At 33.2% G+C, this 21,508-nt stretch overlaps 3 protein-coding genes and 1 long non-coding RNA gene across 5 annotated transcripts; 3 read left to right on the forward strand and 1 right to left on the reverse strand.

The window, feature by feature from the left end:
• Window positions 1-243: 243 nt before the first annotated feature.
• Window positions 244-1,882, forward strand: NAC083 (NAC domain containing protein 83). Its single transcript, XM_011088546.3, has 3 exons — window positions 244-843; window positions 1,033-1,289; window positions 1,380-1,882. The coding sequence occupies exons 1-3, from the start codon at window positions 663-665 to the stop codon at window positions 1,650-1,652; spliced, it is 711 nt and encodes a 236-aa protein (XP_011086848.1). The 5' UTR covers window positions 244-662; the 3' UTR covers window positions 1,653-1,882.
• Window positions 1,883-5,218: 3,336 nt separating this feature from the next.
• LOC105168457 (uncharacterized) lies at window positions 5,219-7,649 on the reverse strand. Its single transcript, XM_011088547.3, has 2 exons — window positions 7,430-7,649; window positions 5,219-5,632 (listed from the first exon to the last, which is right to left on the reverse strand). Exons 1-2 carry the CDS (start codon window positions 7,574-7,576, stop codon window positions 5,546-5,548), a joined length of 234 nt encoding a protein of 77 aa, XP_011086849.1. The 5' UTR covers window positions 7,577-7,649; the 3' UTR covers window positions 5,219-5,545.
• Window positions 7,650-10,180: 2,531 nt separating this feature from the next.
• On the forward strand, window positions 10,181-12,187 carry LOC148787315 (uncharacterized). Its single transcript, XR_016066951.1, has 2 exons — window positions 10,181-11,104; window positions 11,663-12,187. It is a non-coding gene; the product is annotated as an uncharacterized LOC148787315 (long non-coding RNA).
• Window positions 12,188-14,753: 2,566 nt separating this feature from the next.
• On the forward strand, window positions 14,754-19,859 carry LOC105168458 (pyruvate dehydrogenase E1 component subunit beta-1, mitochondrial). Of its 2 annotated transcripts, none has more exons than XM_011088548.3 (15): window positions 14,754-14,877; window positions 15,010-15,087; window positions 15,194-15,247; window positions 15,794-15,874; window positions 15,951-15,977; window positions 16,117-16,179; window positions 16,326-16,412; window positions 16,967-17,092; window positions 17,211-17,344; window positions 17,470-17,542; window positions 17,611-17,676; window positions 17,895-17,933; window positions 18,052-18,176; window positions 18,274-18,388; window positions 19,535-19,859. In XM_011088548.3, exons 2-15 carry the CDS (start codon window positions 15,049-15,051, stop codon window positions 19,601-19,603), a joined length of 1,098 nt encoding a protein of 365 aa, XP_011086850.1. In that variant the 5' UTR covers window positions 14,754-14,877; window positions 15,010-15,048; the 3' UTR covers window positions 19,604-19,859. The 2 variants fall into 2 exon arrangements, with proteins under 2 accessions (XP_011086850.1, XP_011086851.1); XM_011088549.3 differs by having other exon boundaries at window positions 14,754-14,873.
• The last annotated feature ends 1,649 nt before the right edge of the window (window positions 19,860-21,508 follow it).

Raw genomic sequence — 21,508 nt, forward strand, 5'->3', positions numbered from 1 at the left:
TAACTCATATGTATATTTTAAGAATTACACTCCAACAGGAATTTAGAACACAAAAGTATATAATAACATGTCTTATTCCCACAAAACAAGGTTGGAAAAGTGGGAGAGTTTTGAAGGCTTTTGGCAGAGGAAAACAAGGCATGTGAATGTGTAGTTCTTCAACTTTGGGTTTAAAATGCGTCAAAGGGAGTACGGGGGGGGGAGATTGAGTCTGGGTCACGCCAAATGCCCCTCACACACATATTTTATTCCCTTTTATCTTCTTCCTCAACACCTCCCATTTACTATAAAGAACCCTCACTTTCCCTCTCACATTACACACCCCTATTCTATACATCTCTCTCTCTCTCTCTCTCTCTCTCTCTCTCTCTCTCTCTCTCTCTCTCTTCTTGTTCTTGTACTCTCTTGTTCTTGTGATTTTTTCTTGTTTATTTTAATATAAAAAGAAGGTATAAGATTTCTTGATATATATATATATGTGGGTGTATGTATAGATGAGTGTGTGTTGTGTGTGTTTTCTCCTCAACTTTTGATGGGCTTATAATTAGAGGAGGAGTGCATATGACTTTCAAGAACTCAGAACAAAGTTGTTGATTTTGAGTCACTTTTTTACTTCTTTTTTTTTAATTTTATTTTAATAATATCTCTGCTTTTACAAAGAGATGGAGAGACTGAACCTCATGAGAAATGGGGTGCTAAGATTGCCACCTGGGTTCAGATTTCACCCCACTGATGAAGAGCTGGTGGTACAATACTTGAAGCGTAAGGTACTCTCCTGTCCACTCCCAGCTTCCATCATCCCAGAGGTTGATGTCTGCAAGTCTGATCCTTGGGATTTGCCAGGTTGGTCCATTGCCACAAAACCAGAACACCCTTTTCTCTACAACTTCGAAAAAAAAAATCATTTCTTGTTTTACCTATTACACCTCCTCCTAATGATCAAAATCAAGTCTTTTTCAAGAAACAAATCAGAGCCATTCATCAAACAATGCTAAAGACATCATATTCGTGGGTTTATTGATCCATGTACAGGGGATTCAGACCAGGAGAGGTACTTCTTCAGCACCAGGGAGGTGAAGTACCCAAACGGGAATCGGTCGAACCGGGCCACAGGCTCGGGCTACTGGAAAGCAACTGGTTTAGACAAGCAAATCGTGAGCTCCAGAACCCACCAAATCGTGGGGATGAAAAAGACTCTGGTTTTCTACAGAGGGAAGCCCCCAAAGGGCGCCAGAACCGACTGGATCATGCATGAGTACCGCCTCATTACTGCAGAAAAACCGGCCCAGGTGAGATTGAGATTTCAATCATCCGTACGGTTCTTGTTCTGCAGAGAAAACTGTTGCTAACACTGGCTGTGTTCCTGACTTTCCTCGCAGGAGAATTGGGTTCTCTGCAGAATATTTTTGAAGAGGAGGAGCAGCAGCAAGAACGAGGAAGAGGCTGCAGCGACCGAGAACGGCGGGGCGGCGCCGGTTTTCTACGACTTCATGGCTAAGGAGAGGGCTGATTTAAATCTCCTCCCGGCCAACTCGTCTTCCGGTTCAAGTGGGATCACAGAGATTTCGAACAGAAACGAGTCGGATGATCATGAAGAAAGCAGTAGTTGCAATAGTTTCATCGCCAGTCTTAGAAGGAATAAATGCCCTTGAAATGGAAACAAAAACACCATGTATAGACAGACCACTTGTACTAATCTAGATTTCAGCCAATCACTCCCTATGATCAAAATGCAGAGAACAAAAGAGGGTAAAAAAACCGGAGTTTTTTTTTTTCTTAATTCTCAGCAATTTTAAGAAAGTCAAGAAGGATATGGGAAGATCATTATCTGTACTAAACACCAAATTTCAGAGTAATTTTGTGATGATTTTGTCATGATCAATCCCACACTGTTTTTGCACTTGTACAATTTTTATCCTGGTAAAAAAAAAATCAAGTTCAAATTCTACTGCATCCTCTGTTCCACTCAACGTCCTTCGAATGTTTAAAGATCATATCATTTACTTTAAAGATTCGATGCAACGAGATTTGGAATAGAAAATCCAATGCATTCACTCTTACGTAAGTCCGAAAAAGAGAACCCTTTTTATCGAGCGCAAGAATAAGAACATAATCTTCGTAATATCACACTTTGGCATGGGGTTCTTGGCAACCTAAAAAAGGCAAATTTATGAGGAATCAAGTTCCCTGATGCATCACTCTGTCTACAATCAACTCAAAAACCAAACAACATTCTCTGCTGCTGATCATCATCAGAGACTCAGAGTCATCAAGAACCAACTCAAGTCTTGAAATTAGAGGAGTAAGTTGGTTAAGAGTAGAGGGCCTGAAACAATTCCTTGAGATGATTTCTTGCAATTGTGGATAGGGTTTTGATTGGGTAAGGCAAGCATGAATTTCAATTGCTTGGGGCCATGTATGCTAGAAATCCATGTAAGAATACAAGGGAGGAGGAAAGAAGTCGACCCTCTTGCCCCCACAACAGGTATGTCTGTAAATGAATTTGTTGACAAAATTGGGCATAGTGATTAAGGGAGAAAGATTCTCCCACTATCTTCCAACTACTATGCAATTTTGACTTGTTTATTTTGTTAATACGAAATATTTGACCTAATTAAGCACGCCAAAGTATGTTTGGTTTTGCGTTTCATACTATATATATATATTTGTTTGTTTGTTAATTAATTAGAATGGTCTTGCATGTAACGTACAAGCATCGGACATGCAGAGGCGTCGTCATATAAACCAAGCAGTAGTTGACTCACCTCTCGCATGCTTATATTGGTTATTTTTGCTGTATCTTTTTTTCATTTTTTTTCTCCTTTTCTGATAACAACGATCACTACTATGTGGTCCCTACTAAATATAGGCTTACTGGGATTTTTTTGTGAAAAATAATTTTTCAAAAAATAAGTTTAAGAAAATGAGGGATCATTTGTAAAATTCTTTACAATAAACTCAAGATTCGATCAATATAATAATGAAATAAATTCACAAAAACCAAAACAAGTATACACATATTTGATGATATTCCAAACAGTAACTTTATTATTCAAGAACCTCAGATTCAACCATTATATTAAAACATTATTGATGATGGCAAATATTATTGATGATATCATGTGAAGGGAAAATACTGCAGACAAGGTTAAGACAGTGCAGGAATATTGCCAAGTGGACGCAGCGGAGATTATTGGCGGCAGATTGCAAAACGCAATTAAGAATATAATTATTATTACTATTATGGCACTACAAGAAGGGAAGAAACCTCAATTTCTATATATATATATAAATAATAAAAACACAGAGAGAAAGACAGAACACAAAAGCATATAAATATTGCCGACCAGACTTCCTTGCGACAGTGGGTTCAGAATCATCTACGCCCCCTGTTGATGTTCTTCACGTCACCCATTCTATTAATATACATCACTTTCTCTCCACAATACATCTCTTTTTCATTCTCATCTCTCAACTAACATTTCATTACCATACTCTTCTACCCATTTTTTACCTTCACAAGTATTTCTATCCATCCAACACCTATTCTTTCTACCCTCATCTTCCTATATGATTTATATATAAAATTACAAAATACTCGTCATAAAAGTATGATGCCTTATCTACACTAACGTTTATCTGCTCAAAAAAATAATATCAAGCTCATTTGCATCTATTTCAAGTGCTTCTCAATGAAGCCGTTGATTTGACATTTACAGTAACTTTTGTTCCTTTTAGGAGGAATAACAGACATATTATCGTCAATTTTCAAGAGCATTTAGATATTTTCAGAAACAATACCAAACGCTCATAGTATTCCTCGAAAGAAAGTTCAAGTGTGTTTGTGTGTGTGATATGTATCTTTCCATTTAAATTTTTCAAGAAACTGTTTATAAAAAAACTAGAGTAGCGTATGTAAATTGCTAACTTAGGACATAGTGGTAGACCACAGACAAGAAAATTATATAGCATCACCTGATTAGGTCAATCACTAATTAAATAATCCTTCCACCAGTCACAGAATTGTATGTATGTGTATGAATGGTCCCCCAAGTATTTTATGAGAAGTGGGGGGTGGAGGGCAGCTTGGGGATTACAAGAGAATGGAGTTGCGGACAGGGAATGTGAATAATTGGCCAATTATGCAAGTTGACCAATTCCCAGAGCAACCACTTGCAGTGCGTTTATGTTTGCACAAAATTGAGTTGAGAAAGGTTGCTTAGAATCTCTGCAACAACGACGTCTCATTTCTTATACCCACATTCAAACAATACGGTCTCAGCCTCGGCCTCATCAAATACTTACTACTATAAAAGCTGTAGGGCCCCCCTCTTGATTTGAGCTGCAGGATTTCACAATTCACACGCTGCCTTCCTTATACCAACAACCTGCTTATTGGACTCTCTTTCATTTAAAATTATCACACAACCACAGCTACAACTGCACCTGATATCATATCTTATGAAACCTTTCTGCTCATCTCCCCACAAAATTTGGCGTGTTACAACTACTTGTGTACTACTTATCCCACTGCTATCGACTGTGGCATGCTAATCATGTTTGGTGTCTGTTGTGCGCGGTTCGCTTAAACCTGAGATCGTACAGGGTGCGGATCTTCTAGGACAGAGTGATCCTAAGAGTCACTAAGAACTTTCTAAAGCATCTCATGCTATATTTTTCGTAGAATTTGAAGTGATCAATTGTTTTTTCCAACACGATAAGTGACAAAGGGATAATTATCTTGACGTTATTCAATGGACATGTAAACAACTAACAAGGATCTCCTCTGTCAAGGACGGGAAACGTGAAGTTCTATCTAAGTTCCTAAAGGTTAACATCATTGTCAGGGACAAGGAAAGGGACTGGTATGGAAATTCAGCTTTTCGGTGGTTTTGATACCCATCAGAGTGACTTTGTCATCTACCAAATGGACCCCTATTAAATTTGACGATTCAGTATAATCCTGCTATGGCTGTAACCGCATTGGCAACAAAGAGTATCCCCATCTCGTGTCCTAAAATCTCAAGCTCGCTTCCATTGAAAGGACCATCTCTTTATAGTCCCAGCAGTCAAAACACAAAAGAATCACAAAAATCTAAGAAAAGGCACCACGAATAAGATCAATCGCTGCTGCGAATCATCTAATTTTCCTTACACAGTGAAAACCCACAGTAAATCTAGAAACCATGGAGACACCACTTGTGCGCATACTTAGAGGTAAAAGCAACTCCTACCACCTCCAAATTTTTATAACATCATTCACCATATGAATAGGTTTATAGTTGCAAGTCAAACAAGGCCTAATGAAAAACCTACAGGAGAAATGCTACAAGTTGATGCATAGTGTTAACTTGAACTAACCATACAAAGGAAATATCAAGCTAATTAAAACTCATAAGTTCCAGGCAAAACCTAACTACAAATTTGAGGCATAAAGATGGCAGTAGAAGTACACATAAATTTGCCTCATTCGTTTCCCAAGTCCCAAGTGAAAGAGGATCATGCTTTCTTAGAACTCTTACTCATTTCAACTAATCTGAAGGCTCTAGTTCTTGGCAGCAATTTTCCCACCTTCAGCCTGCGAAATTTCTGGGGGAGGTGGCTCCGAACATGCCCTCAAAACAGCCTCATTCTGTAAGGAGAAATATCAAATTCATTCAAGACATTTGACATCGTATGCAGCCAGAACCCCCCCCCCCCCCAAAACACCAAGATGGAATAAGAAGTAGAAAGAAAAACTTTCGCATAATCATGATAATCTTAATTGAATTCACTAAAGATCAATCAAAATATCAAATTGATACATTCTGCAATTACATGTGGGGTTTCTCATGATTCTGTTTGGGGCTCGAATTTCTCAAGTTCGGATTTCAAACCAAGTTTAGCTCAGCTCAACCTAGCAATTTCATACATATGCAAGCATGAACATGAGCTCAAGTGTTCAAACTGTTGCTCACAGATAAGTTTGATCAAATTGGAAGTAGTTCCTCGACTTCCTCATTTTTGAATTCCCTTGGAATTCCTAAATCTATCTCAAGGTGACAGTCAAGACTCAAGAGAAATAAAAAGCAAGGCCAACATGTGGGAGTATATTGTGTGAATGGACATGTAATTTGGCTGGTGAGCAGAAGCAAAATGTTTAAGTTTACTACTACGATGAAACTACAATTTCCTTTCAAGCAGGCAATTTTAATGGTGCAGAAAGTTGCTGTGGACCCAAGTGACACAAGTTCTGAGTCTTCTGACAAGCTATTTGTGTTTTCTAAATCATCAAACTAAGGTTCACTCTTGTCCAACTAAACTTCCACTACTACAGTAGTTGTATAGCACTTTACCACTAAAGCTTGCTTGTTATATGGCACTTTGCTTGAAAATATATGGGCAGAACAGAACAAGACAAATATGATTCCTAATAAGGAGATCAAGGATGACTCGACGTGGTTACTTCATTATCATGATTATTGTTGTTAGTAGTAGTGCTACTACTATTATTATCATGTAAGGATTGACAAACGCCAAAAACCCTATAAAACTGCAGCAATTTCCTTTATTATCTTTCAACAATAAGATGCCCATATTCCGTGATGCATCTCCTGGCCGTCAATAGTAGTACACCAATGCAATAATTTCCTACCCAACAATGAGCTGGATTTAGTTTTCAACTCTCCATGATTTCTCAAAGTTGTAGTACCCTCAATCAAGTGACTAAAGGGGTTGAATCAACCTCATCATAAACTTAATAACTCTGATGGGCCAACTCCAATTCCACTTTCTACAGTGGACGTCTCCAGAGCCAAAACATAAGCATACTACGAGTCATGCACTGACCAACCCAAGATTAAATGTAAAACTGCAAGAGAAGAAAAGCTTCAAGCAAACAGATTTACCATTCAAATTATGTATATATACCTAACAACTAGGAAAAAGCATAAGAAGGATGGACAACGGAACGGAATGAGAAGGGCTCATTATGAATCAATTAACAACTAATTCTTAAGGACTAATAAAATAATGTAAGACAGTCGACTCCTTTAAAGTTGACTCGTAATGGTTCGAATGTATCAAAGCCAGCACTTAGCAATACTCTAAACAAACACTCTTTTTTTCAGCAAACACAAAAGTTAGTGGAATCACTAAGAGCCAATTCAAGTATCATTCATCTCAAACATGATAAACTAAAGAACTACGCGTACAGATGGACATACTACACAGAAATGAGCATAGTCTCTTTGTAAAAGACTTTCATCGAACACCTGGTGTGCAGCACAGACGTCACATACCAATGCACCAAGAGACATTAGTTTCATCAACCAGACTCCAAATGAAATCAAAACACATCACAGAAAACTAAAACACATTACAAGAACAAATACAATAATCAAATTAAACTTAAAAAACGAGCAAACAGATATATGAACTCTTTAGTTACCTGCCAAACGCGACGAAGGCGCTTCTTGGCATTGGCTTTCCGGGTTGAGGTTAGCTTAATTCTCTTCCAAACAAGGCCTCCAGAATCGTGTTTCTTCACTATCTCCAGCACTCTCGTTCCCCAGAATGCACCCCACGCCGTCGCCATCTTTTCCTTCCCTTTCAGCAGTGAAAGAAACGGAAACTTGTTGGAAAGTACTGAGAATTTAGAGGCGAAGTGGGCTATTAAAAAAAACTATTTTCTATAAAAAAAAAAAAAACGATATACAGTACTAAACTGAAAGTTGTATGCAATTGAAAAATAAAAAAAAAAAAAAAAAAGGAAAGGAAAGACCTAAGGCGATTAAGTCCAATTGGACTTGACTTGCCCGTCCCCCTTCGCCCCCACCTAAAATCTCTATCCTCTATTTTGTTTTTTCATTTTCTTCAATCATTTTATATACTTTTTTTAAAACATAAGATTATTATTTATAAACACATAATAAATTATTTTATGATATTTAAAAATTTTACTCTATAATTATATGAACTAAATAAAATTTAAATATTTTAAATAAAATAAATATATATCTATTATCGGGAGCGAATTCAGAGTGAGTCTGGAACAAAACTTGAGATCTGCCCCAAATCTGATTAAATTTATAAATTCAATCTCATCCCCATACTCAAACCAGATCCAATAATTTAGACCAGAGCCCGCTCGAATCACTTACCATTCTTAAAATGTGGGAGGTAAATTATAATTTTTCCACAAAATCACAAGTTAGGCATAAACCATAAATGGAATGCAATTACAAATCTCATAATCTTGGCTCAAGATTGTTATGGGTATTGTGTAAATTGTGTTTAATTATCTGAAAATAATTGTAAAATATAAAGACATTAGTAAAATAAATCAGTGTAATATATGAAGTGATGAAATAAAATCCCATTAACTCACACACTAGGAACAAAATTACTATTGGCTACAGTATTCATGACTATGATTAAAATTAAACTATAGTAAGTAACTAATATTAACCACGGTTAATAAATCGATGTAAATAACTATTTGCTACGACCATAGTTAAATATTATCTTTTTGTGGCAATAGGAGTTCCCAATCTAAGTGTATGACCACGAGAAAACTATATCAATATTCAGTCACGTTACCAAAATTCTCCTAAACTTATGAGAATATAAAAAAACTTCTCAGCTTAAAAATAATGATCGTACTGAATAATATCATAAAATACTAATAAATATGCCATAAACCAAATCATAAAGTCATGATAAAAGAGATTATAAATAAATATTAAAAAAACCAATGATCACATAATAAATAAGATAACAATTCACAGTAAAATAAAATCAATAGTAAAAGTAAAATAATTAATAAACCAAAAATAATATAAATGAAGAAAGGTACATTTCCAAGTATACCCAACCACATTAATCTCCAATAAAACTAATGCCTCGGTTCTATTTTTCATTTTCAACTTTTAAGTTTCTAAAATTGCAATGAAAGCAAAAATAGGTTTATTTATACCTATTCTCACAAGAAATGGTGTACTATTATTTTCATCTCAAACATTACTTTATTATATAATTACATACATTTTTTTTCAATAATTAATTTCATAAACCAATGATATCTATTTTCCATAATGCTTTGATATATATAACATCATTAACAATTTTATATCGACAAAAGAATATAACTATTTTATTTAACTAATAAATATACTTGATCTGATACTACTAACAAAAAAAAGAATATATATATATTTTCATCACAGAAAAAAATATAATTAATGTGGCACCATTAACACCATAAAACAAAATCTCATCGACTAATTCAAATATATTTTTATTTCCACATAAAAATCTATACAAAACTAAAACATATGTTTGGTTTTATGTTTTCACATTTTCAAGACAAGATAAAGCGCACTCAATGTTTGTTTTTGTGTTTTTATATCTTATCTGTGTGTTTTTCAACTTTCTATATATATAATAAAAAAGAGACATGATTTGACAATAAACAGTGATTTTTATCTCCCAAATTCCAACATCGAACCTACACCACTTATTTTAAAATATTTTAAATTACATCAATACACAAATCCAAACATATCATCTATTTTCAACACAGACTTATTTATCTCTATTTTTCTCTTTTATCTCCAAAACACAAAACAAAATAATCAAACCACAAATCCAAACACTACGATGATATTTTCCGCTCAAAATAACAATGATCAATGAAAACATATACAACCAAACATGACAAAAAAAACCCAGCACACAACCGTACCTCAAATGTTCATAAACCATAACAAACACTCTTTGTTGCAAAATGTAGCAAAACTGACGAAATATTGTCGTCCCAAATTTGCCAAAATAATGTGCTACTACATTTCTCGCCAAGTCCCACCAAATTTTGCAACGAAATTTGCAACGAAACGATGACCGCCAACTTTTCATCGACCTTTTGCCAGAGAACTTGCAAAAATTTTCGCTCATTGACAACAAATCTTGTACGTCCGTCGCAATAAAACAGTACTTTTACATAAATATAGTGACACTATAGCAAATAAATGGTTTTTTTTTATCATGTATATATATATAAATGAATGGGAGTTGTTGGGCTTAATTTAAGGTTTGGATAAACAATGTGAGTTGGGCAAGGTAGGTAGGACTTAGGAGCATGATAAAGAATTGAAGGGTTACGTGTCTATTACTGGAGGTAATTGGTGTACTTACTGAGTTGGGGGGCGCGCGCGGTGCGTAATTGGAAGGAATACGTCGGCTTCTCGTGCTCGGCCTGCTGCATTTTGGCGATCATTCATGATTTTCACATGGCAATCCCCTGGAAGTATTCACCCATCATTTGATTTTTCTCTATATTTCAAAAACCAACTTTAGATAATCAACATATCTTCAGCATTCCAATGCTCCCACTTTTGCATCTTCTCAAGATCTTATCACAATTTCTGCGGTCAGCTTTTGTTGCAATAAATAGGCATACATTGCCTGACTCTTGGGTTACTATGTACATACGTATGCTCGATGTGTAACTCTCTCTCTCTCTCTCAAAAAGAGAGAGAGAGTGTGGGGGGGGGGGGGGATGCATGCATTGTGTTTATATATATTTGTGATTTTTGTGTTTGAAGAGGAGCAAGTGAGGTTGAATTGGGAGAGGAGGCGTTTCGGGCGTACAGAGCATGGCACCATCCTCTGCATGGAGCGAGATAGTGCCACGCTGTGTGCGACCAAAGCTCTTTCTCTACTCGTCTTAGCATTTTTAATGTGAGGTCTCCCACAACGATTTTGTTTATTTTTCTTGCAAAAATTCGATTTTCCAACACTTTTTAGATTGTGATTCTAGCAATTTTCGAATGGGAAATCGATGGTTATATCGGCATCGAGGGATATTTGATCAGCTACAAGTACCTTTACTCTGGTAAGGTATTACTGATTTTCTAATACTTTCCAATTTGTGTTTTTATTTTAAGAAATTTCAGTTATTGTTTTCTGAGAAGGGCTTCTAGAGCTGGTCTTAAAGGTTCGTAACATTTTTTGTGCTTTCTAAATTAATTTATTAACCGTCACAATTTGTATTTTATTTCCACTTATGAAGGAATATACAGGTATAAGTTCAATATTACGGATTCGAATCTCATCGAATATATAGGTATTTGTCTCACTTTATGCAAGTTCTTGTAATTTAATTATTGATGTATTTATCGAATTTAATTATTACTTTGTATATCAAAATAAGTTATTGTAAATTTATTATCGCTATTTATATCGAAATCATAAACAATATTTGTATTCATTATAATATTTATAATAATTAGTTCAAATTTTTTTATTAATAAATGTTTAATATTGATTATATAATTAAAAATTATTTAAATTTATAATTAAATAATTATAATATATAATATTAATAATAAACAATATATATAATACTTATTAAAAACAAGCAAATAACTAAAATTTAGGCTGATACGCTCGCGAAGAAGACGATCAATCTTGACAAGTCAAGACAGAAAAGGAAAAAAAAAAAAACTTAGTCATGGACTCCGAGTCGCGGACAATCTCCGTGACCGGCCTTTTTTTTTTCTAAAAAAAATTATTTTTCGTGTGAAGCACAAATTTGTTAATATTTTTATAAAAATATCATTTTATAATTTTTTTTAATAATAAAAAAACAATTAAACCTTTCTTGATACATGGGTTTTTGCAGCATGCAATAATTCTTGGATTTTCGTGCAAAAAGTTATGGTTCACTCACGCCTCGGTTTCCCTAATCTCGCACATCAAAATTCAAACAATTGGAAAGAAAAGACAGAAAAAGGAGAAAGAGAGAGAGATTGTATGAGTCTTTCTTGGACAGTAATTGATGGTTCTGGTCAGCAAACTTGTCTTTATTAGGACTATAGTTATGTGTGATGTTTGCTTTAATCTTACAAGTGTAAGAAGTTATGCAGGGACTACGTGTTCCACTCTCGTTTCTACGTTGCCTATGCCATCACCCCCTTTTCGTTTCGAACTGCTGCTGCCTGCCTTTGACTGCTGCTCTATCGTTACATAACCATACCATACGATTATGTATTTATGGAACCCTACAAGTCCGTATCTTCTTATTAGTCGGTTTGGTAAGATTTTGATTGTTCTAGAACTAAGGCTTTGTGTTTTTTTTTAGCCAAAAAGATATTTAGGTTTCGATATGTTTTAATTAATAATTAATTACTCTCATATATTTCATCAATCTGAGGTTTTTTGTGTTTATATTATTTATTAAGTCTAGCTAGAGTTACTATTTTTTAGTCGTTGACTAAAATATCTTCGAGAAAGTTTAATTTTATGTCAAATTATAACTAATTTTAATTTTTTTTTATATTAGTAATACTAATTGCCGCGGCATGTGGTTTCAGCAAATATATAAAAAATAATTATGGTGTGAGACGAAAAAAATTATGAAAAAAACAATCATGGTGTGAGGGGATGAGAAAGAAAAAAAATGTGCAGTGGGATGAGAGAGAAAAAATAAATTATAATGGTGGATTTATTAAAAATAGGAAAATTTGTGAGGGGAAGTAGAATAAATAGCAGGTGAAAGAAAAAAAACTGTAATGATAAGACTATTAAAAATACTGAAATTACTATTCGGACTATTTTTATTTTAAAGGGAAGAAATGAATTCAAGAGTAAATCAAAGTATTCAAAAGTTGATACAACTAAAAATATTCTTTTATGAATACCAAAAAAGCTCCTAAGCGTACTTCAGGTGCGTGCATTACGTCTTTCGTTAGTTTTTAATATAAGGAGCGTTTTGTGCTCCATTTATTAAAATATAGAAATTTTTTAACCTATTTTTAAAATATAGAAGGATTTTTAGCTATTTAGCGAAAACACAGAAGAATAGAGTTTAACCTAAATTTTAACATAACAGATGGAATATGACACTCATGAAAAATATAATTGAAAATTTTGGTCCACTTTGATAATTTACTAATAATTGGAAAGTTTCATATACTTTAGTAATTTATGTTTTTGTAGTTTAAAATAGTGAAATAATACCAATAACACTATTCATCGTCCAAAATCAAGACAAAAATATAACGTATATTAAATTCATTTTGTTTCCCAATTATTATATAAAAAATACTAAAATATACTCAAATAAAAATTCGTCTGACCCATAATTTTAGAAAAAAAATGCAAGCAACTCCTTTGTGATATTGTATATAAACAAGTTACCTCATATGAAAAAAAATAGCAATTTGTATTCTTGTATTTTTTTTTTTTTATATATGCAGCAATTTATCTTCTTGTATTTTTTAAAATGAAGCAATTTACTTCATTAGAAAAAAAAGGTAAATTAATTCATTTAAAAAAATACAGAAGGGTTAATTGTTATTATATTTTCATAGGAGACAATTGCTCATTTATAATATTACAGAAAAATAAATTATATTAAACCCTAAAAGTTTTAATGGTTAAAAGCTACAGTAAAACAATTCTTAAAGATTATTAGTCAAATTAATGTTAAAGATATAGACAAGAATGTCTTTCAACGTGGTATCATAATTAGGCTAAATAAAAAATTATATGTTCGAATTTCATTACCACTCGTTAAACAAATGTTTCAAATGCATAATATGTAGAAGATATATTGAGATATTAATACTAAGGGTAAATTATAATTAGCTTTTCTAAAATTTGATATAATTATTAATATTTTTTATTATTTAAAAATTATAAATACCCTTCAAATAGAAAATAATTATATAATCCCTTGACAGTGAAGTTGGCAGTACTATTTTACTCTTATTGATTTTTTTTTAAAAAATATACAAAAAATTAAAAATGGGTAAAATAAATCATCTATAAAGAATATTAGTTCATAAAAATATTTTAAAAAATTTAGAATTTATATTTTATAATTAAAAAGGACATTTCGATCCGTTCATCACAAAAATTAAATGAAAGCTTAAAGGATACTAACGAAATGGACTCGTTGTTAAATAGACGTTAAAATTAGAGAGATACTTGTAATTTTGTAAATAACAAAAATATATTTATAATTATGTCAAACCTCATAAGAGGTGGTTGTAATTTATTCCAGGATTACTTATATTTAGACACTCTCTAAAGATGTTGAATTACACTTTCCACCAAAAAAATATTAAAATTACATTTACACCACTTTTGAAAATTCTTAATTTACACTTGATCCCCTTCTATTAGGATTTGAATGAAAAATGTTGATGAAAGTAAAGACAAATACGTAAACTTTTAAATTTTCCCTCGTTCAATATTTTCATATATACTTTTGCATTTGTAAAGGAATAAAGTAATATATATAGTATGAGGTTAATATCGTTGCACTTTTTCTTCATAAGTATAAAATTATTACATTAAGATATTAAATGATGCGTAAAATTAAAAATTTATGCAATTCTTTGGCTGATGTCAATATTTTTCATCCAAATACTGATAAATAAGATTCAAGTATAAACAATAAATTTTCGAAGAGAATATAAATATATTTTTAATTTTTTTTTAAAAAAATATAATTTTATATTTTTTTAAAAAGTTTACGTGTAATTAATCCTTTAATCTAATATTAATAAATGATTCTTCTTACAGCTTAATTTGTTCTTTAAAAAAAAAAAAAACGGCCCTTGTCACGATAAAGATTCCGAGTTGTTGGTTGGGCTGTCGACCACGTTGCAGCAAAAGGGTCCCGCTTTAAGACAGTGGCGATACACGTGTGCGCAGAAGGCTAATTAGCTGCTTCATTCAACAATGAGTAGTCCCATATTCTAGCGCCTAGAGGTTTGTACAACTCTTTCCATCCCTCTGCAGAAGCTGCTCTTTTAAGGCCTTCAAGAACACGACTTTTATATTTTTTTCAGGAAAATCTCATAACGGTTTTCACTGATTTATCTGTGGGTAATTGTTTGATCATGATCATATGCAATTAACCATTATCCCACTCTTGAATATGAAGTTGATGATGTTTTTCGGTGTTTGGATGAAGAATTGAGATAATGTTTTTTCTTTTTCATTTCTGTGAATGTGTAGAGAGTTTGGATTGTCTGGGTTGAGAAAGGAAGGAGAAAGATGCTGAAGATTCTAAGGCAAAAAGCTGCTGCTGCTCCGGTTAGTTTGGGAAATGCGCTGTTGTGCATTATTATTCTTGAAATTGAATGTTGTTAAATCTTGGGAAGTGTTTGAGAGATTGCTTAACTTATTTATTTTCATATAGCTTTTGAGGACTGTCGTATTATCATCAAGAAATTACTCTGCTTCAGCTAAGGAGGTACTTTCATGAACTCTGTTCTACTAACTATGTTGATCACCGCAGCCATTTTTTTTTTTTTGTGTAAAATTCATATCTCCCAGTTCTTGTTTGAAATGTTATATGTAAGTTGAGAAGGGCTTTAGTGGATCAAGATTAATGCCTAAAACGATTCTTGGGACTGTGCAGCGATTGAAGTTTGCCTTTGTTAAGATTATTGGAGGATTATGCTGTTGGTTTCTTTGATCATGGATATATAAAATATTTTAAATGTTTTTGGTTGAATTTGTTCGTCGTTCCTGGTCGTACCTTCATCTGCATCGGTTTGGCACAATTGTGAAACAAATCTCCGTGAAAATTGACCCTCCGAAAATGGGAGATACAGTACAAAATTATATAGCCTGAGCCTTTGCCGAAATGTTTTTGTAATACTAATAAGAAAGGGCCAAACTGCTGCTATAGTCGTGAATGTAGCCCTCGGATGATATGTTGAATTTGTGCTACTTGCCGGTGATTGAAGTTAGATCTCAAAGTTCTACGTAAATGAGAAACATTAAGTTTATGCAGATGACTGTAAGGGAGGCGCTAAACTCGGCTCTTGATGAGGAAATGTCTGCTGATCACAGAGTCTTCTTGATGGGTGAAGAGGTGTGGATCATGTCATTAGCTGTGGGATTGTTTTTCATTTCTTACCTTCTATTCATTGTTCTCTTTGTAATTCCAGGTGGGGGAATATCAAGGTGCATACAAGGTCTCTCTCTCTCTCTCTCTCTCTCTCTCTCTCTCTCTCTCTCCCCCCCCCCCCCTCTCTTTTGGAATTGGGATATGAGTCCATTGACTGCTTTTCTAGCTGCATGGAACTGTAATTGGGTAGTCGGACTTTGTTATAGGTCACTCAAGGACTCTTGCAGAAGTATGGTCCTGAAAGGGTTGTAGACACACCAATAACAGAGGTGTGATTTATGGACTTGGCTGCTTTCCAGATCAATTTAAGTATTTTTGAGAAGAAATTTCCTCAAATTTCAATATCAAATATCATTCTGAAGTGTTTGCGTTATTTCATTCTTTATTAATCAATACCTTTTTGCTTGTTACATAGGCTGGCTTCACAGGGATTGGAGTTGGTGCAGCATATTATGGACTCAGACCCGTTGTTGAATTTATGACGTTTAATTTTGCTATGCAGGTTGGTTGTTGCATGTATCTAGGGATTTTCGTTATCCATTGGAATATTTTCCTTTGATAAAGAACTTGTTTTATATATTGTTCTCTTAGATAACAAAGTGCTTACTAGAGGACAATACATTGACCATGTTTGTGATAAACCCACGAAACTCCTCAATCCTGAGGAGAAAGTAGTGACAGAGAATAGTCGAAGGGTCTGTGTGTAAAGGAAACTCAACGCGTGCATTGCTACTTATAGTTGGTTCTATGTAAGTAAAACGATTGTCGTTTTGTAGTTTGCGGTGTGTTTCAACCCATGCTGAGATAGAAGTAAAGGTTAGCTGCATTAGGTTTTTGTAACAAAGTGTGACTTGTAGACTACAACTCGTCCAAGATTTTTGTCTGAAATTGAGTGTTTGCGCACCTCTCTTCTAAATAGAGGGCGGGGAATGACGATAAGAAAACATTCTTGATTGTCTTATGGCATCCAAAGTATTCAGGTTTATGTTAGTCGACTTGGATAATTCTCTTTTTGAATTTTCTGACCAGATTACATAATTGAATCATCGAGTGCAGGCAATTGATAACATCATTAACTCAGCGGCCAAAACAAATTACATGTCATCAGGCAATATAAGCGTGCCTATTGTTTTTAGAGGACCAAATGGTGCGGCTGCTGGCGTTGGTGCTCAGCATTCCCAGGTATTGTTGCTGGGTCATACTTACACTTTTCTTGATAAATATGTGCCATTTTGCAAGATTTTCTGCTAAAATTTGTCAATAAATGAAGTTTACGTTAGTTCATTTTCATGCAATGTAGTGTTATGCAGCATGGTATGGTGCAATCCCGGGCTTGAAAGTGCTTACCCCATATTCTTCTGAAGATGCTCATGGACTTCTTAAAGCTGCTATAAGGGACCCTGACCCTGTTGTCTTCCTCGAAAATGAGTTGCTGTGAGATAAAATCCCATTGAGATATTATGGTTTTTAACTCATTCCAGTGACGAACAATGCTGATGCATCATTTGTATGCATGATGAATGCTAACGGTGTGCTTTACTGTATTGTACATGTATCAGGTACGGTGAATCTTTCCCGGTTTCTGAAGAAGTTCTAGATGCTGGTTTTTCCACCCCTATTGGGAAAGCCAAGGTACGTACTCGCTTAGCTCTTACATATTAATTGTGGGGTTTATTTATCATTTCTTGTTGCCGTTACAGATTGAAAAAGAAGGAAAAGATGTGTCTATTGTTGCTTTTTCAAAGATGGTTGGCTTCTCTCTCAAGGTAGGTCGCTGTAGCTCCCTTTGCTTGATGTCAGGGCAGCTCAATCCGAAGATTGACGTATGTAAGAAATACATGTGGGACTAACAGAGACATCGTGTCAAACCATCGCGAAACTACATCACTGGGAGTTTCTATCTTTGAAAACTCATCCAACTGCATAATTACTTCCCTGTTCTTGGATTTTTACGACAAGTAATCGAACTGCATTCTTTATCCAGGCCGCAGAGATACTCGCAAAGGATGGGATAGATGCAGAGGTATGCTGATTGGATCACCTAAAATTTGAATAATGAACTCCATTTTTATCCATATTGGTTCAATTCACTGTCTGTTTCTTGAATTTTTCCAGTTTCTTGATTTTTCCGGGCCATGCAGGTCATAAATCTACGCTCAATTAGGCCACTGGATAGATCCATGATTAATGCTTCAGTCCGTAAAACCAACAGGCTAGTAACAGTCGAAGAAGGGTTCCCTCAACATGGCGTTGGTGCTGAAATCTGGTTTGCCTTCTGGAGACACGCTTTTTGTGAATTTCCATCAGAAGGATCAAATTCAATATGTTCACAAGAGTACATTTTATCGTTCTTCTCCTTGTAGTGCATTGATAGTCGAGGATAGTTTCGATTACCTCGATGCCCCGGTGGAGAGGATAGCTGGGGCAGATGTCCCCATGCCTTATGCTGCTAACCTTGAGCGAATGGCTCTTCCGCAGGTTCTCATCATTTCTCTTGTTCTCCTCTCATTTTATTTAATAATCAAATCATATCAAGTTGTGTCCGACATGATTTAGATGGTGTTTGGCTAAGTTTTTCTCAAACATCTTATCACATATTTTAGGAGCTTACAAGATGTTGAATTTTATTCTAAAAATAAGCTCATAAAGTGTATGGATAAAATAAGATGTTAAGGTGTTTGGCATAATGAGGTCTTCTATTGGTAAAACGACTGAAATTGGTAGGTCTTCTATTGGTAAAACGACTAAAATTGGTAGGTCTTCTATTGGTAAAACGACTAAAATTGGTATGATACTATGAAAATCAAACAAGTTGTTATTTCTTGACATGCTTTGCTTAAAATTTTTTAGAACACCTTTATAAATAGTATACATTAGTTTAATTTCAAATAAAAATTTAATAGATAATTTTTTTACAATTGACGAATATTACCTAAGCTTTTGAATAAAAATAATATATATGTACATTTATGCTAGTTGAATACTTATATAGATATATAATTTATGTTTTCTTTGTTAATGCAATGATTATTTCTAGTCGTATAATTTATAATATCTTAAATTTATATTTTTCAGTAAATATAATATTAATACCAATTTTATTTTTATTTAACTATAACAATATATAATTAAATAATTGAATATTTTCTTTTTTTCGAATATTAGAAAATTAAATAGTAAAAAAAAGTTTTTAACTCCTAGAGAGAGAAATAATGTGTGTTTGTGTGTGTGTGTGTGTGAGAGAGAGAGAAAGAGAGAGAGAGAGAGAGAGCGTGTATACTTTTGTCCTATGATATATTAAATTTGTATAGCTTATAAGATTTTATAAAAAAAGTTCGGAAAAATTAATTTTTTTTAAAGAGCTTATAATATACAAAACATCTTATTTTGATATCTTATAAACTCTTTAAAAAGAAATTGTCAAACACTTTATTGGAGCTTATAAGCTCACTAACATCGTATAATATGTTTTTAGGAGCTTATAAGCTTAGCCAAACACCCTCTTAAAACTTGTATTCTAGAAGCACTCCTCTACTAACAAGCTTGTAGGTTTTCTCCCTTTCTCAAATGATTTGGAGATCATTGGTCCTGATCAGTTTCCGATTGTCGTGAAAAAATTCGCAGGTCGAAGATATCGTTCGTGCAACTAAGAGAGCTTGCTATAGATCCATCCCAATGTCTGCGTCTACTTAAATTTTCAGACCTCTTGGGAGAAAGTTGTCTTGAACAGTTCCAATTTCTCGAAACTTCAGGCAAATGTGACTCAAAATTACATGTATTAATAATTTTAGTATAGGTGAATGAGAAACGTTGCATTATATTTGCCAGTTAAATGATGCTTCTCATTTCGTCTAAGAAATTTTTTGCCCTAATCATATTTGATTGAATCCAATCATACAGTATATGTAATAATGTATTTGTTGTGTAATTGATTACTCTTTTTGAATTATACACTTGTAATTGAATGGTTGAATTCAATTTGGTTAGAAGTCCCATTCACTCAATTGGTCTTGAGTGGTGGTAATGGTCGAAAGTCGACGTTTTCGCTTCCACGTTAGCATATTAGATGACGGATGGGTTCGAAGGTACTGTTTTCTATGAGGCTCATTTTTAGTCATATACTATTTTAAATTGTAAGATTATATAATTTGGGATAAACCATTCTATCATACTTTTTTCATACAAAATATCACATCTTTCGTATTAAAAAAACTATCACAAAACATCGTAATTCAAATATATTTTCATTCTATCACATATTTTTATATAAAAGACTATCACAAAACATCGTAATTCAAATATATTTTCATTCTATCACATATTTTTATATAAAAGACTATCACAAAACAACTTAATCCAAATATAATTTATTGTATTGTATATTTTCGTCCAAAAATTTTTCAATATTTTTTATCTATACTATTAATTAAAAAAAAGACCTTATATACTAGCATTTTCATGATTTTGATAACATATTAAAAATATATGAATTATACCCTTAGATGAATTATTAGATAATTAAAAAAGTTAATTCCGCAAGCAATCACAACCCGTCGGTATCTTTTGACTGAGGAAGCTCAAAACACAAATTGAGATCTCAATGCATCTCATACATAAGTGATTATAATATTTTTAATTCCATTAACAAGCTTTGATGCATCATGGATCATTTCATCATTGTTTTTTAGCTCAACATTCGAAACAATAAAAAGAATAAATTATAGTCACCTTTTATGAAATTTGGTATGACTATAAATATTTTTTCGTTGTACCACATAGTTTCAATGCTTATAACGACGAGCTCATTCGTTAGACTTTCATCCAAAATATTTTTTTTATTATGAATTATAATTTTGTAAAATACTTTTATAATCTAATATTATCAGTGAATTATTTAATTTATCCACCCTCAAATTTTTTTACATATTTTCATAAACATTTAAAAAGAATAATAAAGATAAAATAGTAATTTTTACATTATTGGTTAAAGACTACATAATTAGTTTTTTATTTAAATAAAATATCTATAATTTTTTAAATAATACAAAAATATTTATACTCCCCCCTAAGGTTTGGTGTAATTACACGTAAACTCCCTATAGTTTGAAAATTACATCTAGCATCCCTATTGTTTGCTTCCGTCAAACAAATAAGTCCATTCATTGGTTAAAATTCAATGAATTTATTGATATTAATAAAAAAATTGAAAATTAAAATTGATATTTACCCTTCATTACTTTATTACTAACTTATAGCAGGTCAAACAATTTTTTGAACTAAACTACCCTTATAACGAAAGAGATATACCACCTCACATGCATTAATGCGTGAAGACGTATTAAGATAATTTAATCATAAAATAATTTATTTGACTTGTAATAAGTTAATAATAAGTCAATTGAGGATAAATACAGATTTTTTTTTCAATTTTTTTGTTAATATCAGCAATTTCAATGAACTCTGACTAATATGGGGACTTATTTGGTAGATGAAAACAAACTTTAGAGGTACTAGTTTGTAATTTTTTGAACTATAGGGGTCTTGGTGTAATTACACTAAAATTTAGTGGAGGGGGTGCAATTATCCCTTATAATTATT

This window comes from Sesamum indicum, linkage group LG8 (assembly GCF_026168435.1).
Source record: "Sesamum indicum cultivar Baizhima isolate 11 linkage group LG8, ASM2616843v1, whole genome shotgun sequence".
In the NCBI taxonomy this organism is placed as follows: Eukaryota; Viridiplantae; Streptophyta; class Magnoliopsida; order Lamiales; family Pedaliaceae; genus Sesamum; species Sesamum indicum.

Excerpts from the sequence above, each read along its gene's own strand:
- NAC083 (XM_011088546.3), top strand. The coding sequence starts at position 663 with ATGGAGAGACTGAACCTCATGAGAAATGGGGTGCTAAGATTGCCACCT. Across the intron at positions 844-1,032 it reads TGATCCTTGGGATTTGCCAG|GGGATTCAGACCAGGAGAGG; the intron begins GTTGGTCCATTG and ends ATCCATGTACAG. Across the intron at positions 1,290-1,379 it reads CTGCAGAAAAACCGGCCCAG|GAGAATTGGGTTCTCTGCAG; the intron begins GTGAGATTGAGA and ends CTTTCCTCGCAG.
- LOC105168457 (XM_011088547.3), bottom strand. The coding sequence starts at position 7,576 with ATGGCGACGGCGTGGGGTGCATTCTGGGGAACGAGAGTGCTGGAGATA. Across the intron at positions 5,633-7,429 it reads GCCTTCGTCGCGTTTGGCAG|AATGAGGCTGTTTTGAGGGC; the intron begins GTAACTAAAGAG and ends TTCTCCTTACAG.
- LOC105168458 (XM_011088548.3), top strand. The coding sequence starts at position 15,049 with ATGCTGAAGATTCTAAGGCAAAAAGCTGCTGCTGCTCCG. Across the intron at positions 15,088-15,193 it reads AAAAAGCTGCTGCTGCTCCG|CTTTTGAGGACTGTCGTATT; the intron begins GTTAGTTTGGGA and ends ATTTTCATATAG. Across the intron at positions 15,875-15,950 it reads TCTTCTTGATGGGTGAAGAG|GTGGGGGAATATCAAGGTGC; the intron begins GTGTGGATCATG and ends TTGTAATTCCAG.